This window comes from Trachypithecus francoisi, unplaced genomic scaffold, assembly GCF_009764315.1.
Source record: "Trachypithecus francoisi isolate TF-2019V2 unplaced genomic scaffold, Tfra_2.0 Lachesis_group5, whole genome shotgun sequence".
Taxonomy (NCBI): domain Eukaryota; kingdom Metazoa; phylum Chordata; class Mammalia; order Primates; family Cercopithecidae; genus Trachypithecus; species Trachypithecus francoisi.
In genome coordinates this window covers 110,947,115-110,963,318 of record NW_022681470.1, presented here as the reverse complement: position 1 = coordinate 110,963,318, position 16,204 = coordinate 110,947,115, and the positions used below count along the sequence as shown (strand labels likewise).

The following is a 16,204-nucleotide window of genomic DNA, read 5'->3' as shown; positions in this document are numbered from 1 at the left end:
CACAAAGCTGTTTAGTGGCATATGTAAGAGGAAAATTCAAGCGTGACCTCAAAGCCTGGGTAGTAAATCATCACACTTGACTCCTGATATATATTCAAATGCATTTATAATCCAATTAATTTTATTTTAATTTTAGTAGAGTAATGATGTAGACTTAAGGATAATCCTGAGGAGTAAGACAAGAAGAAAAAGGGGGAAAAAAGCACAAAGTAAAGGAAAAGGGTATGAAATAGATCTAAGTATTTGGTGTTTACAACAGAGAAATTCATTTTCTTGTGGAAGAGAAGTAGCTCACCAGGCTTATCTACAGCCTGGATGAACTATTCCCTCAAGACCATGTGATTCCCGGGTACCTTGAAACTGCAAAGAAGATACTATGGATTGCACAAGTGACCCATGCACTGGAAAAGGCATAATTTTAATGGAACACTGCCTCAACATTCTGCTTTAAATATCAGTCCTGTGCACAGTTTTAAAAATGAGTCCCTTTATAGAATATCATTACCTCTGACAGAAAATTCAAAATTCTGGCCAGGCACGGTTGCTCACGCCTGTAATCATCCCAGCACCTTGGGAGGCCGAGGTGGGCGGATCACTTGAGGTCAGGAGTTTGAGGCCAGACTAGGCAACATGGTGAAACTTCCTTTCTACTAAAAATACAAAAATTATCTGGGCATGGTGGTTCATGCCTTTAGTCTCAGCTACCTGGGAGGCTGAGATGGGAGGATCACTTGAGCCTGGGAGGCAAAGGTTGCAGTGAACTGAGATTGTGCCACTGCACTCCAGCTTGGGTGACAAGGGTCTTCAGATTGAGACCCTGAAAAAAAAAGAAAGAGAGAGAGAGAGAGAGAAAGGAAGAAAGGAAAGGAAAAGAAAGGAAAGGAAAGGAAAGGAAAGGTCAAAATTCTGTATCTGGATTTCTAGAATTGAGGACCAGACATTGGAAACTGATGTCCTCACTAAGAAAATGATATTCTAGTTGAAAAAAACAAAAACTTACATTGCTATCTTTTTTTACTTCCCCATTGCATATTTGTTGGCTTGTTTTATCTCTGCTGTAAGACTGTTATCTTCTAGAGGATAGCTACTGCTTAGTCACAGTTGTGTTTTCCACAACATCTAGAACATAAAACATTATAAATGTTTCTGCAATAAAAGAATAAATGAGGCGTGGCTATGTTCTCCCCACTTTCATGTAGAGAAGTTTACTGATCAAATGTAGTATGTACATGAATCAGAGTATTTAAGAAACTGGCCCATCAAGCTGTTGGCTTTCTTGATGGCTGATTGACCAGTCCATCCCTGACTTCAAGGGCTTAAGTAAGTGCCCAGACACTAGTTGCTAATGCTGCAGATAGAGCTGAAGCACTGGCCTGGTCTTTGTCACTGTGACCCATCCTCTTCTAAGAATGGCTGTATTTTCTTCTACAGTGCTTAATTCAATGTTAAGCATTGTTGGCTTGCTGAATTGGACAAAAACTGAATGTCTAAGATGAGCCAGTTGGTATTTCAGTTCAGAAACTAGGAGAGTGGAGAGTTTGGGGAAACTTTCCAGAGGAGAGCCACAGCTCAAACCCAAGGTAATGCTAGAAATCCCTGAACATTTGTACACTCTGATCTCTGGCTACCTTACAGAGCCAGGTAACTTAATTTCTTCTTCCTTATTCCTTAGGGCAAGAATATCACAGCATGGGCATGAGTAGCTTGAAATTGCTGAAGTATGTCCTGTTTTTCTTCAACTTGCTCTTTTGGGTAAGTGTGTCTCTTCTGAGCATGGTTAAGCTCACCTTTCCCCAGCTAAGCTCTCCTCTCTCCTCTACTGAAGAGGCTGGTGTGGGGTAAAATGCATGCATGTTTGGGTCATGTCCAGCACAACCATCCTAGAAACAAAGGAATAATAATTTTTCCCCTCTTCCTGCCACAGAATAAATCTGCAAAATTGAAAGGTACTAGTGCAGTTATTAATGGAGGTGCTGTTTCTCTCTGAGGGCTTTAGTTTACTACTACTTATAGCTAACATATATAGCTGAGAAACCTGAGACTGTGTGCTCTGGGTATTGAGTGCCTCTGTTTTTCTTGTCTTTTTTTCTAGATTCCTTGAAACAATAAGTGATTGAAAGGAAAGTCACCCCTTCCGGGGAGGTTTCACTGTACAAAATTCAGCAATTGAATTTCAGATATAGGATGGGTTGGTACTTGTGTATATGAGAATATTATTATAAGTTTGGATTCTCTAGTTTTCTGCCTAGCAAGATGAGCTTCCTCAAGCAGGACATCTTCTCTACATGGTCATGGTTTCCACAGGGAAAGCCATGTGTGAGCGACTAAAAAGATAAGGAACAGGAAGTTAGACCTATATATAGTGAAGATATTGTGCGGCTCACAGAAGTGCTCTTTCCTTGGTATTTGGAAATGGGTAGGAAGAGTTGTGAGTAGGTCTCCACATGAGAAAGGTGGGATTGCCTCTCCAATGTAAGCATGGAAAAGTTTGGTCAAAAAATTGTTCATGAGACTCTGATTGAGCCAGTTAAAAATAAAATGATCCTGATCTCAAGGAAGTGAGAATATGAGGAGATACCCAAGAACCACATTTTGCTTCAGGATGTTGTGGGATTCTTCCTTTCAGATCTGCGGCTGCTGCATTTTGGGCTTTGGGATCTACCTGCTGATCCACAACAACTTCGGAGTGCTCTTCCATAACCTCCCCTCCCTCACGCTGGGCAATGTGTTTGTCATCGTGGGCTCCATTATCATGGTAGTTGCCTTCCTGGGCTGCATGGGCTCTATCAAGGAAAACAAGTGCCTGCTTATGTCGGTGAGTCCTTACAGAGATGTGGTGCCCGAAGTCAGGGAGATGGTGCCTAAGTCCCAGGCAAGATGTTTTTTGGTAGGTCACTTATAGGCACAGAAAGATCTTAGGACAATGAGATTGGTACCTCAGATCAGCCAAGTCTGCCCAGACCAATAGTATATTATGTATGACTAAGGTCCAATGGACAGGTGAGAGAGGGCATTGCTATCCCCCTTGGTAGCCATTTTACACTGCTAATAATGACCTTTGTCATTATTATAATTCCCCTTCATAGCATTTTATTTTTTCTTTATGTCTGGATGAAACCAGGTGTCATCTATCTTCCAAAATCCTCCTCATGCTAGCTATTATTATGTACTTTCAGGATCTGACTCAGAGTCGCTAACTAATGGAAAAATAATTTCTAGATTCTTTCCTTCCCAAATGCCAGAGGATGCTTCCTTAACTCATATATGTACAAGATACTCCGTAGAGATCCAACTTAGTTGAGGGCGCTGGCTGCAGCCATTGAGGTCTAATGTGAGAGATGCTAGAGCCTTTTGCATATTGCCTATCAGGTACTATCCTGAGGAGTACGTTAAGGCTTAGGGCTTAGGTTTTGCCTGTAAGCACAGTGCCTGTAGAGCACTGAGCTCTGCATTTCTCTAGTGTTCCCAGAACAGAGCTTGGTGTAACAGTGCCACTCTACCAATAGATGTGGGTTTCTAATCACCTTGGTTCTTCCTTAAGTCATCTGGTTAATCTTTTTTTCCATTATGGTTCAACTTTTTCGTGATGTTTTCTTTTTCTTTCTTTTTTTATTTTTATTTTTGGAGATGGTGTTTCGCTCTTGTTGCCCAGGCTGGAGTGCAATGGCACGATGTCAGCTCACCACAGTCTCCACCTCCCGGGTTCAAGCCATTCTCCTGCCTCAGCCTCCCGAGTAGCTGGGATTACAGGTATGCGCCACCATGCCCGGCTAATTTTGTATTTTTAGTAGAGACAGGGTTTCTCCATGTTGGTCAGGCTGGTCTCTAACTCCTGACCTCAGGTGATCCACCTGCCTCAGCCTCCCAAAGTGCTGAGATTATAGGCGTGAGCCACCGCGCCCAGTCGGTATGGGTCAACTCTTAAACTGCAGCCAAGAGAAGAAATAAAAAAAAAGTCCCCCTTCTCAGATAGTTCTCAGACTAATGGCAAAGGATGGACGATAGCAGACATGGGGTAAGGTAAATGTTTTAAGCAGTCAAAATTAATGTTGGGGTAAAAAAGGTAAAGGAGAAGGAATAAGTGAAAATGTTTTCTGTTGTGTGTTATTAGCATAAAGGGAATAAGCATCGGAAGCTGGAAACAAATATGAGTTAGAACCATGGCTAGGACCCTTCTTTTCACCATTGTATAGGGCTCCTCTCAGCCACTACCAGCAGTCCTCCACCCAGAGGTATCCCTGATCTTGTAGAAAGGACCAGGCCCCAAATGATCTAGTTTACCGACCTTTTGCTTAACTGCTTCAATAGGTAGATGTCAAAATTGCTTAACTTATTCAACAGATGGTGTTGTGTATGTATTATGCATATAGTGCTCTGATAGGCACAGCAGGTAGGAGAGAACAAAGAAGACAGTTGATCTGCCGTCTAAAGTCTAATTGTAGAAAAAAACACATATTTTCGCAAAATAAAAGAAGGCTTACAACGGCCTGAGGAGGCAGAACAGGAACATCCTGCACATGTGCAAACACCCCTGGATGCTCCCAGAGCTGAGTGGGAGTGGGACGAGAATGGGGATCAGTGCTCTGAGAATGTATCTGCTTTGTCCCAGTTCTTCATCCTGCTGCTGATTATCCTCCTTGCTGAGGTGACCCTGGCCATCCTGCTCTTTGTATATGAACAGAAGGTAAGTTATAAAGAGCACAACTCATTGTCTTAATACTGAAAGTGGGGAGTATGCAGTGGAGAAGTTGGTACAAAATTACAAAATAAGTCCTATAATAGAGATAGAAATGAAGTGGAAGGATAGAGGAAAGAGAGAGTAATTGTAATTGGGGGGAGAAAAAATTTGTATGAAAGAGATTGTATCTGAGTGGTATCTTGAGTGGTGCCTGGAAAGAACAGTACAACAAGTGTCTCTTCCCCTACTTGCTTTCCTCTGTGTGTTTGGCAGGAGAGAATGTCTGCCTCAGTGCCTAAGGATAGTCCTTGCTTTAATTGCCCCCTTTTCCTCCCTTGTAAAGCCAGAGCTCTAGAAGGAAGCAAGCCTACTAAATACTTCTTCCTTCAATGTCATCTCATGCTCAGCATGTATGCCCATAGATAAACACCCTCCCCTCACCCTTAGTTCTGAGGAGACCATTTGGAAGGGAAGAGCAAGTGGAACCACTAACCTATACTGGAAATTCCTCATTCCTTGAACTCACCTGCTTTTTACCATGTCTCCTCTGCTGGAATGTGCCTGCCCAGCTGAATGAGTATGTGGCTAAGGGTCTGACCGACAGCATCCACCGTTACCACTCAGACAATAGCACCAAGGCAGCGTGGGACTCCATCCAGTCATTTGTGAGTACAAGTGGAATCCTCTTCAGATTCATGTTCAGCCCAGACTTCATGTTCAAGTGTAAAACCCTGGGGGCTAGTTCCTTTTTCTGGAAGTTTCAGAATCTAAGGTCCACATTGCTGAATCCCAGAATAATGCCTTGGCTATCACAAACATGGAAGCCCAGTAATTAGTCTGATTAGTACAAAGTTCTCTACATTCTCTCTTTCATCCTTTTCTAACATGAATAGGTTTATTATCTAAGTTCTACTAGGATGTGAAGAAGACCCAAACACAGCAAACTGGATTAGTTTACGTATTTTCCAAAATTTTACTGAAAACAGCATTGTATAACACAAGAAATTGCCATTGAATTCCTGAGTTGCCCAAATCAGGCTTGTTACCTAGCCCACCAACACCCCATTCCTCATGCGCTGTTTCCACCCACAAACATGTATATGTATATGTACGGCATATACAAGCTCTGCATTCCTGACATGATGTGTTGGGAGATAAAGATGGAGCCTTGCACCAGTATAAACGATTTGTGTCTCAAAACAGCACCACTATGACTACACGCCGGCTTAGTGTGGAGTAGAAGAAATGGCACAGGAATTAGAGCCCAGAGACCAGAATTGGGTAGCCTTGGGGAAGTCACCTAACTGATTTAGATCTCCAATTCTTTATTTTTTCAATTCAGTTTAGAAAACTTTTAATTATATAATTTTTAGAAATATATGAAAGTAAAGAGAAAAACAGAAAAATGAATCTCCCAACTCCAATAGTTAACATTTTCTGGTGTCATCTCCTCTAATTCCCCACACTTTTTTGCTAGAATATGTTAAATACTAGACAATATATTATTTCACCCACTAAATATAAAAGAACTTCTTTTTGATACACCTAACATTTTATAATTTCTTAATACCACTAATAAAGTATATAATTAAATTTCCCTAATTTTCTCAAAAAATTTTAATTGACTTGTTCAAATCAAGATCTTAACAAGGCCTATGTGTTTATATTTGAATGATAGGTCTCTCTATTTATCTTTTAATCTATAATAGTACCCCTCTTTGTTCTTGCTCTTTGTGGAAAGAAATTAGGCTGTTTGTCCTATAGACTTCTCCACTCTCTAGATCCGGCTAGTTGCTTCCTCGAGTATTTTGGTATCAGGGAGTCTCTGTCTCCCATAAGCCCCATGAACTTAAAAGTTTGATGTGGTTTTTGTTTTGTGATAAGATTGCCATAGCTGTCACTTCCTATTGCATCATGTAAGCAGGTACATCATGTTTGATGGTCCTACTTTCTGTGATCTTAAGACTGGCTGGTGAGTCCGGGGTGGTCAGCCTAATCCCTCCATTATGCAGTCCCTGGGTGCCTTATTCTTGATCTGTAAAATGTGACTAGATTAAGCAAAGGGGTCTCTACTCCACAGGGATCTTATGTGAATGAAATGGTATAACAGATTAGAAAGCACTTTGTTTCAAGAAGCCCATAGTAATCAGACCAATTCTGGACTTCTGCTATAGAGTCAGTTCTGAAGGGCCCACCTTTTCCTCTAAGGTCCACAGCTTTTTTTCACTGTTGACTTTCTAACCATCATCATTTTGGGGGTTTGGCTTTTAGCTCCGGTGTTGTGGTATAAATGGCACGAGTGATTGGACCAGTGGCCCACCAGCATCTTGCCCCTCAGATCCAAATGTGGAGGTAATTTTGTTAGCAATGTTTCTGTTATTGACCTCTTTGTTTAAATGTTTAATTACCTTGGAAACTGCAGTCATAGAGGATCTAGACCTTTTATCGAGAAACAGGGGACCTTGAATAAAAGAGAGGCCAAGGCAACAACCTTGGGTAATTAGAAAAGTCAGAAAAACATAGGAACAAAATCATTTAGACTACAGACATTATGATTGATCTTGCTACACTAGACTATTACATTAGAGGGGAACAGTTTGTGTGAAAGTAGCAGAGGGTTGTGTCTAGATATTTCTTAAGCAAGAAGTAGGTCTCCTTATGGTTAAAAGTGAAATGAGGCCGGGCGCGGTGGCTCAAGCCTGTAATCCCAGCACTTTGGGAGGCCGAGACGGGCGGATCACAAGGTCAGGAGATCGAGACCATCCTGGCTAACACGGTGAAACCCCGTCTCTACTAAAAAATACAAAAAACTAGCCGGGCGAGGTGGCGGGCGCCTGTAGTCCCAGCTACTCGGGAGGCTGAGGCAGGAGAATGGCGTAAACCCGGGAGGCGGAGCTTGCAGTGAGCTGAGATCCGGCCACTGCAGTCCAGCCTGGGCGACAGAGCCAGACTCCGTCTCAAAAAAAAAAAAAAAAAAAAAGTGGAATGAATAGGGTTGAGATAGAAAAGTTTCCCCCTCTCCCTCTTTCTCTGCTCTTCTTCCTTGGAGATGGCAGAATCCAGCCCCTTAGGGAAATGAATCATAAGTGAAGGAGTAAGGAGTTGAGGGAGACAGAGTTAGTGGAACTATTGAAACAACCTGTCCAATTAATTTGGATCTCCAGAATAGGCTCTGAGAAGAAGCCACAACTATCTTCCAACTAGACCAAATCCCTGAGGTCTTGTCTCCTCCTGTTATCTGCTCCTGAAGGGGTTTGGAAATCTCCAGGATTTTTCAGGTTTGTGGAGAAAGACTAGGACACCCACTGACCAGCAGCTGCCCTGGTGCTTGGTAGGGCTACGATGGATTTACTGAATGTTGAAGCAGAAAATGAAATGCAAACCAATTTTAGTATTGTATGCCGTATGTTAATCTCTGATCAGCACTGAGTGTTCAAAGACAGTAGGATGTCAGTTGCTGACCTGCCTCTTAGAAGCTAATTTAACTCAGCAGGTAAGGATCTAGGACTTCTACATTAGGTACCACTGTAATGATAACAACACCAGAAAAGTCTCTAGTTTAATATTTCCCACCTTATGCCTGTTTCTTCATTCAAGCAAAGAAAATAAAAATATAATACCTAAGTCTCTTTGTATTACATAAAGCAAAATGCAAAGCACTGTATCTTCCAAATAATCCTCTTGATATGGTGGAATTTGTAACTGAAATATTTAGAGTGGTATCATTTGTAACTGAAATGTTTTCTAGGGTTGCTACGCGAAAGCAAGGCTGTGGTTTCATTCCAATTTCCTGTATATCGGAATCATCACCATCTGTGTATGTGTGATCGAGGTAAGCGCTTAATCACAGGGTTACTATGAGGATTACATGAGTTAAGTCAGGTAAGGTTTCAGAATAGTACCAGGTACACAGTATTTACACATAAATGTTAGCTATTTTTACTAGTATCTGAATTCCCCCAGTCAAGTAGCAAATAATGTAATTAACAATTTACTTTAAAGTATATAGAAAATGTGCTGTAAGAACATCTCTTGGCAGGGTGTGGTGGCTCAGGCCTGTAATCTCAGCACTTTGGGAGGCCGAGGCGGGCAGATCACGAGGTCAGGAGATCGAGACCATCCTGGCTAACACTGTGAAACCCCATCTCTACTAAGAATACAAAAAATTAGCCGGTTGTGGTAGCGGGCGCCTGTAGTCCCAGCTACTCTGGAGGCTGAGGCAGGAGAATGACGTGAACCCCGGAGGCGGAGCTTGCAGTGAGCCGAGATCGCGCCACTGCACTCCAGCCTGGGGGACAGAAAGAGATTCCATCTCCTAAAAAAAAAAAGAACATCTCTCTGGTCAATTTATTCCTCAGAGATATGGGTGATTCACATGATTCGCAGTCAAACAGAAAGCCAGCAAGCAGACTCCCACTTTGATCCTTCCTCAGCTGATCTGAAAAAGATGAATTGATAAAGTATTTCATTTGAAAACCTGATCTTGCATGTTAAGGGGCTGATGATGAAAATTGTAGTCAATTTCCTCTTTGTTTCTGTGCTTAGTTTGACAAGTGATGGGTGAATTGAGGGTAGTTTCTTGTCCTTTTTAATAAAAAAGGTCAAAAATAATGTGATATTTCTAACATTTTTCCACCCAAGTGTTGGGTATATCATAGATTAGTTAAAACTCAACCAGGAAGCTCAGAGAAAATGACTTTTCTCTGCTTGGAAACAAAGGAGGCACAGAGCATGGATAGAGATAAGTCATTGCACAGTGTTCAGTGAGCAGAATATGACCATCCTAGTAGCAGGGCTTCTGTGACTTCCTCAGAAGATAAAACATGCTCCAGTACTTTACAGCCTATTATCTTGTCATCATTGACCCCGTTTCTCTCCCCACTGCTATTCTTTAACTAAAGGAAAGAGCTCCTGAGAGAGACTTGAAAGTAATGGTGGGAAGGGTGGCTTCAGTGTAATGGATACATTCTTTCTCTCAGAGGCCAATCCCAGGAATTGTGAAAGAAATGGCTTTTCTTATGAAGACTTCACATTTTCCCAACTCTTTTCACAGGTGTTGGGGATGTCCTTTGCACTGACCCTGAACTGCCAGATTGATAAAACCAGTCAGAGCATAGGGCTATGATCTGCAGTTGTCCTGTGCTGAAGAGACTTGTTTCATCTCTGGAAATGCAAAACCATTTATAGCATGAAGTCCTAAATGATCACCTGCTGGATGATCCTCCTCCCAGCCTTTCCCTTTTTAGGTCCCTGTCTTATACAACCAGAGAAGCGGGTGTTGACCAGGCACATCCCACCTCAGGCAGTAAGACAATCTTTCCCCCACTGATGGCAGCAGCCATGTCTCTCAAAGTAATGAAACTAATATCTGAGTATTTTTTGGACATGAGAGGCAAAGAGAAACTGGATCTAATGGCCCAACATCAAAAGGTGAATCCAGGATATGAATTTTTGCATCTTCCTATTGTTGAATTAGTCTCCAGCCTCTAAATCATGCCCAGTCTTCTCCCCAGCGTCAAGCAAGAGACAAGTTGAAGGGAATTCTGGGGCCAGGCTCACTGGACCATTGTCACAACCCTCTGTTTCTCTTTGACTAAGAGCCCTGGCTACAGGAATTACACAGTTCTCTTTCTCCAAAGAGCAAGATCTCATTTCAATTTCTTTATTAGAGGACCTTATTGATGTGTTCTAAGTCTTTCCAGACAAAAACTATCCAGTGATTTATATCCTAACTTCAACCAGTAACTTAGCTGATAATCACAGTAAGAAGACTTCTGGTATTATCTTTCTATCAGATAAGATTTTGTTAATATACTATTTTACTCTTCAATAAATAAAACAGTTTATTATCTCAATCATAATATTCCTATATATCATACACTCTTTTCATGACCCAGCCTGATTACCCTGATTAATGCACCAAGCCAGGTGTATATTAATTATCTACTGCTGCATAAAAAATTACTCCAAAATTTAGTGGCTGAGGACAACAAACATTTATTATCTCGTGGTTTTTGTGGGTCAGGAATCTAGGAGCAGCTTGGCTGGGTGATTCTGGTTCACAGTCTCTCACGTAACTGTAGTCAACATGTCAGCCTGGGCTGCAGTCACCTTAAGGCTCAACTGAAAGAGGATCTACTCTCAAGCTCTCTCACCTGGCTGTTGGCAAGCCTCAGATCTTTGCCACTTGTGCCTTTCCACAGGGCTTCCTTATGACATGGAAGCTGGCTTCTCCCCATTTAAAGACATCCAAGAAAGAGCATGAGATTTGGCACCCAAAACAGAAGCCACAGTTTGTTGTTGTTGTTGTTGTTTTGAGACGGCATCTGGCTTTGTCACAGGCTGGAGTGCAGTGGTGCAATCTTGGCTCACTGCAACCTCCGCCTCCCAAGTTCAAGCGATTCTCCTGTTTCAGCCTCCTGAGTAGCTGGTACCATAGGTGTGTGCCACCGTGCCTGACTAATTTTTTTTTTGTATTTTTAGCAGAGATGGGGTTTCACCATGTTGGCCAGGCTGGTCTTGAACTCCTGACCTCTGGTGATCCACCCGCTTCAGCCTCCCAAAGTGCTGGGATTACAGGCGTGAGCCACATCACAGTTTTTTTTTATAACCTCAGATGTGCCACCATATCAGTTCTGCCATATACTGTTTTTAAAAAGTGAGAATATGGCACATGTATACATATGTAACAAACCTGCACATTGTGCACACGTACCCTAGAACATAAAGTATGACTAAAAAAAAAAAAACAAAAGAAACATTAAAAAAAAGTAACTTGAAATGTTCAGCTCACATTCAAATACAAAAAAAAAAAGGTGTAAATCTGTAGTGGATAGAGATCATTGGAGGTCATCTAAGAGGTTGCCAACCCCACCATATTTGTTTGGTCAAAAAAAGAAGCTAAATTGAATTATCTATAAGCTAAATTTAATTATCTACATATAACCACACTTTGTAAGGCAAAAAATAAGACCACATCTAATAGGCAGCCAAATGTAAAGAAGTCAGAGAAAGGGATAGAGAAAAACTGGTTTCTGTTCTTGAAGTTTTATGTATCATCTCCCCTCTCCCTTTAAAAAAATTAGTCATTTCAGTGGTAGTCTATAGAAAAGCCTACAACTTTTGCATTTTCCTGAGACAAAGAAGTAGCAGAGGAGACATTCTCTCTCTCGCTGTTTTTTGTTTTTGTTTTTGTTTTTTTTTCTGAGACAGAGTTTTGCTCTTGTTGCCCAGGCTGGAGTGCAGTGGCACGATCTTGGCTCACTGCAACCTCCACCTCCTGGGTTCAAATGATTCTCCTGCCTTGGCCTCCTGAGTAGCTGAGATTACAAGCACACGCCACCATGCCTGGCTAATTTTTGTATTTTTAGTAGAGACAGGGTTTCAGCATGTTGGTCAGGCTGGTCTCGAACTCCTGACCTTGTGATCTGCCCGCCTTGGCTTCCCAAAGTGCTAGGATTACAGGAGTGAGCCACCTTGCACCCAGCCTTTTTTTTTTTTTTTAAGATGGAGCCTCACTCTATCACCAGGCTGGAGTGCAGAGGCCTGATCTTGGCTCACTGTAACCTCCGCCTCCCTAGTTCAAGCAATTCTCCAGCCTCAGCCTCCCGAGTAGCTGGGATTACAGGTGCACACTACCACGCCTGGCTAATTTTTGTATTTTTACTAGAGATGGGGTTTCACCATGTTGGCAAGGCTGGTCTTGAGCTCCTGACCTCAGATGATCCACCTGCCTCAGACTCCCAAAGTGCTGGGATTATAGGCGTGAGCCACGGTCCATGGTGAGACATTCTCTTGATTGTCACAAGTTTCAAAAGTATCTCACATTAAACATGCACAAAATGAAACTTATCATTCTATCTTCCAAATCTGCTTCTCTTCTTTGTTCCCCATATTAGTGAGTGATAACATCACCCACCTAGTTTTCCTAGCTAGAAGGCTAGGCTTTATCCTCAACTCTAGCCTGTCCTTTACTCCCAAAAACAAGTCACTGTCAGTCATGAAGCTCTAAGGAGTCACCCACCAAGTATCATTAAATTAATTCATTCTCCCTATTTCATTAACTGCCTGTATTCCTTCAACAGTCTACTATCTGCTCTTCTAGTATTCACCACTGGCGCTTATCTACACTATTCTGCATATAGCAGTATATGCTATATTTCTAAAACATAAATGTAGTAATGACACTTTTATGCTTGAAACTCTTCAATGACTCTGTTGTTCTTAGGATAAAGTCTAGATTTTTTAAAATTTATTATAGCTGTCAAGCTCTACATGGGATGGCCCACTCTTAGCTCTCTAGCCTTCCTCTTGCCATTCTCATTTTGTTTTACTCACCAAGAGAATACAGCACATAGTGCATCTTAAAAGAAGCATGCTTAGATTTACATTTTAAAGGGGTATATGTAAACCTCTCATAATAAGGCTTTGTGAACAAGGGCAAGAAACATCCTGTAGTAGCATGCTCCCACTTGCTTACAGCGATGAAATCAAACCAAATCAATCACTAAAAAAAAAGAAGTACAGACTGAAAGGGAGAAAGAAGAAAGAATTCTAAAGAATAAATTATTTCAGGCATTAAAAAAAGGGATCTCAGATGGAAGGTCTGAAACACAAGAAGGATCAAAGAGAAGAGAAGAGGTAAATACGTGGAAAATATAAATGACCACTGATTTTATAAAAGTTATAACAATGCATTCCTTGAGTAGAAACAAAAGCTAGAAAGTATAGCGAGATGGTGGAATAGAATACCAGTTTCCCCTCCCCCCTCAAGGACACCAATTTAACAACTATCTAACACAAAAAAACACCTTTACAAAAACCAAAAATCAGGTGAGTCCTCATAGGACCTGCTGTTAAGTTTGTATCACTGAAAGTCATGCTGGCGAGGTGAGTAAAACAGTTTTGGGCCGGGCGCGGTGGCTCAAGCCTGTAATCCCAGCACTTTGGGAGGCCGAGACGGGCGGATCACGAGGTCAGGAGATCGAGACCATCCTGGCTAACACGGTGAAACCCCGTCTCTACTAAAAAAAAAAATACAAAAAATTAGCCGGGCGAGATGGCGGGCGCCTGTAGTCCCAGCTACTCGGGAGGCTGAGGCGAGAGAATGGCGTAAACCCGGGAGGCGGAGCTTGCAGTGAGCTGAGATCCGGCCACTGCACTCCAGCCGGGCGACAGAGCGAGACTCCGTCTCAAAAAAAAAAAAAAAAAAAAACAGTTTTGAATCTCTAATGCGACCCTCGGCAGCAGCAGCAGCATGATGCGGGGAGTGTCTCTGGGTGCTGGGGGAGGGAGAACACAGCAATTGTGAGGCACTGAACTCAGTGCCATCCCGTTAGAGCAGAAAGGAAACTGGACCAAACTCTGCTGGCGCCTACCCATGGAGGGAGCATTTAAATCAGCCCTAACCAGAGGGAAATTGCCAATCCCAATTGTCGAAACTTGAGTTCCTACAAGCCTCATCACTAACGGCTACAGTGCTGTGTGTTTCTAAGGAAACTTGAAAGGCAGTCTAGGCCATAGGATGGCAAATCTTAGGTAAGTCCTAGCATTGAACCAGGCCCAGAGACAGTGGACTGGGAGGGGCATGTGACCTACTAAGACACCAGCTGGGGTGGCTAAGGGAGTGCTGGCATCACCCCTCCCCTAACCCCAGGCTGCACAGCTCACAGCTCCAAAAGAGACACCTTCCTTCTGCCTAAGGAGAGGGGAGGGAAGAGAGAAAAGGACTTGTTTTGCATCTTGGATACCAGGTCAGTCACAGCAGATAGGACACCAGTCAGAGTTGCAAGGCCCCTGTTTCAGGCCCTAGCTCTTGGATGACATTTCTAGACAACCTCTGGGCCAGAAGGGAACCCACTGCCTTGAAAGGAAGAACCCAATCCTAGCAACATTCTTTACGTGCTAAGCGAAAAGCCCTCAGGCTCTGAATAACCAGCAGTGAAACCAAGTTACTATGTTGAAGGCTTTTGGTGACCCTCTGAGACTTGCTGGCTTCAGGTGAGATTCAGCACATTACTAGCTGTGGTGGCTATTGGCTGAAACTCCTTCTACTTGAGAAAAGCGGAGGGAAAAGTAAAGGGGACTTTGTCTTCCACCTTAGGTACCAGCATGGGCACAGGGGAATAGAGCACCAAGTAGGCTCCTGAGGTCCCTGATTCCAGGATTCGACTCTTAAATGGCATCTCTGGACCTGTCCTGGGCCAGAAGGGAGCCCACTGCCCTGAAGGGTGAGTCCCAGGCCAGGCAGCATTCACCACAAGCTGACTTATGAGTACTTGGACCTTAAAGGAACATCAGCAGTAGTCTGGCAGTACTCCCTATGGCTTGTGATGGTGGTGGCTACAGGGTGAGGCTCCTCTGCCTTTGGAAAGGGGAGGGAAGAGTGGGGAGGACTGAGTCTTGTGGTTTGAATGCCAGCTCAGCCACAGTACAACAGAATACCAGCTAGAGTTCTAAGGTTTACCATCCTAGTCCCTGACTCCCATAGAGCACCTCTGGAACCACCCAGGGTCTAGAGGAATTTGGCACCTGGCTGGCTTTGCCATCTGCTGATCGTAGAGCCCCAGGGCATTAAGTGAACATAGGCAGTAATCAGGGAGTGGTTACAGCAGGCTTTGGGCGAGACCCAGTGCTGTGCTGCCTTCAGGTATGACCTAGCACAGTCATAGTGGTGGTGGCCACAGGCATGCTTGTGCCACTGTACCCCCAGGTTTAGGTGGCTCAGAACAGAGAGAGGGAGAATCCCCTAGTTTGGGAGAAAGTGAGGGAAAAGAACAAGATTCTCTGCCTGGTAATCCAGGGAATTCTCCCAGATTTTATCCAAGACCATCAAGGTAGAACCTCTATGAGTCCCTAAGAACCACAGCATTACTGGTCTTGGGGTGCCCCTAAAGCAGATACAGCTTAGATTACAACACTCAAGTCCTTTTGAATGTCTGAAAAGCCTTCCCAAAAAGGACAGGTACAAATAAGCCCAGACGGTGAAGACAACAATAAATACCTAACTCTTCTATGCTCAGACATTAAAGGACATCTATTAGAATCAACACCATCCAGGAAAACATGATGTAACATGACGTCACCAGAAAAACTAAAGAAGACACCAGGGACCAATCCAGGGAAACAGAGATATGCAACCTTTCAGACAGAATTCAAAATAGCTGTTTTCAGGAAACACAAAGAAATTCAGGGTAACACAGAGAAGGAATTCGGAATTCTATCAGATAAATTTAATGAAGAGATTAAAATAATTAAAAAGAATCAAATTCTGGAGCTGAAAAATGCAATTGACATATTAAAGAACGCATCAGTCTTTTAATAGCAGAATTGATTAGGAAGAAGAAAGAATTAGTGAGCTTGAAGACAGGCTATTTTAAAATACAGTCAGAGGAGATTTAAAAAAAATAAAAAACAATGAAGCATGTCTGCAGGATCTAGAAAATAACCTCAGAAGGGCACATTTAAGAGTTATTGGCCTTAAAGAGGAGGTAGAGAAAGAGATAGGAATAGAAAGTTTATTCAAAG

General features: G+C 42.7%; 1 protein-coding gene and 1 long non-coding RNA gene across 5 annotated transcripts in view; both read left to right on the top strand.

Moving 5' to 3' along the window:
* The window catches only part of CD53 (CD53 molecule), a 32,435-nt gene extending 21,899 nt beyond the window's left edge, over positions 1-10,536 (top strand). For 2 of the 4 annotated variants that reach the window (XM_033197408.1, XM_033197407.1), the window contains 8 exons: positions 1,432-1,580; positions 1,673-1,752; positions 2,627-2,815; positions 4,610-4,684; positions 5,248-5,343; positions 6,950-7,030; positions 8,427-8,510; positions 9,732-10,536. In XM_033197408.1, coding sequence (XP_033053299.1) covers positions 1,690-1,752; positions 2,627-2,815; positions 4,610-4,684; positions 5,248-5,343; positions 6,950-7,030; positions 8,427-8,510; positions 9,732-9,803 — 660 coding nt within the window. In that variant the 5' untranslated portion in view covers positions 1,432-1,580; positions 1,673-1,689 and the 3' untranslated portion in view covers positions 9,804-10,536. The remainder of the gene's footprint in view (positions 1-1,431; positions 1,581-1,672; positions 1,753-2,626; positions 2,816-4,609; positions 4,685-5,247; positions 5,344-6,949; positions 7,031-8,426; positions 8,511-9,731) is intronic. The other 2 variants (XM_033197406.1, XM_033197405.1) reach the window with 1 other exon arrangement.
* A 1,792-nt stretch (positions 10,537-12,328) lies between these two features.
* LOC117075252 lies at positions 12,329-15,761 on the top strand. The gene is made up of 2 exons (XR_004433892.1): positions 12,329-13,579; positions 13,896-15,761. It is a non-coding gene; the product is annotated as an uncharacterized LOC117075252 (long non-coding RNA).
* Positions 15,762-16,204: the final 443 nt, after the last annotated feature.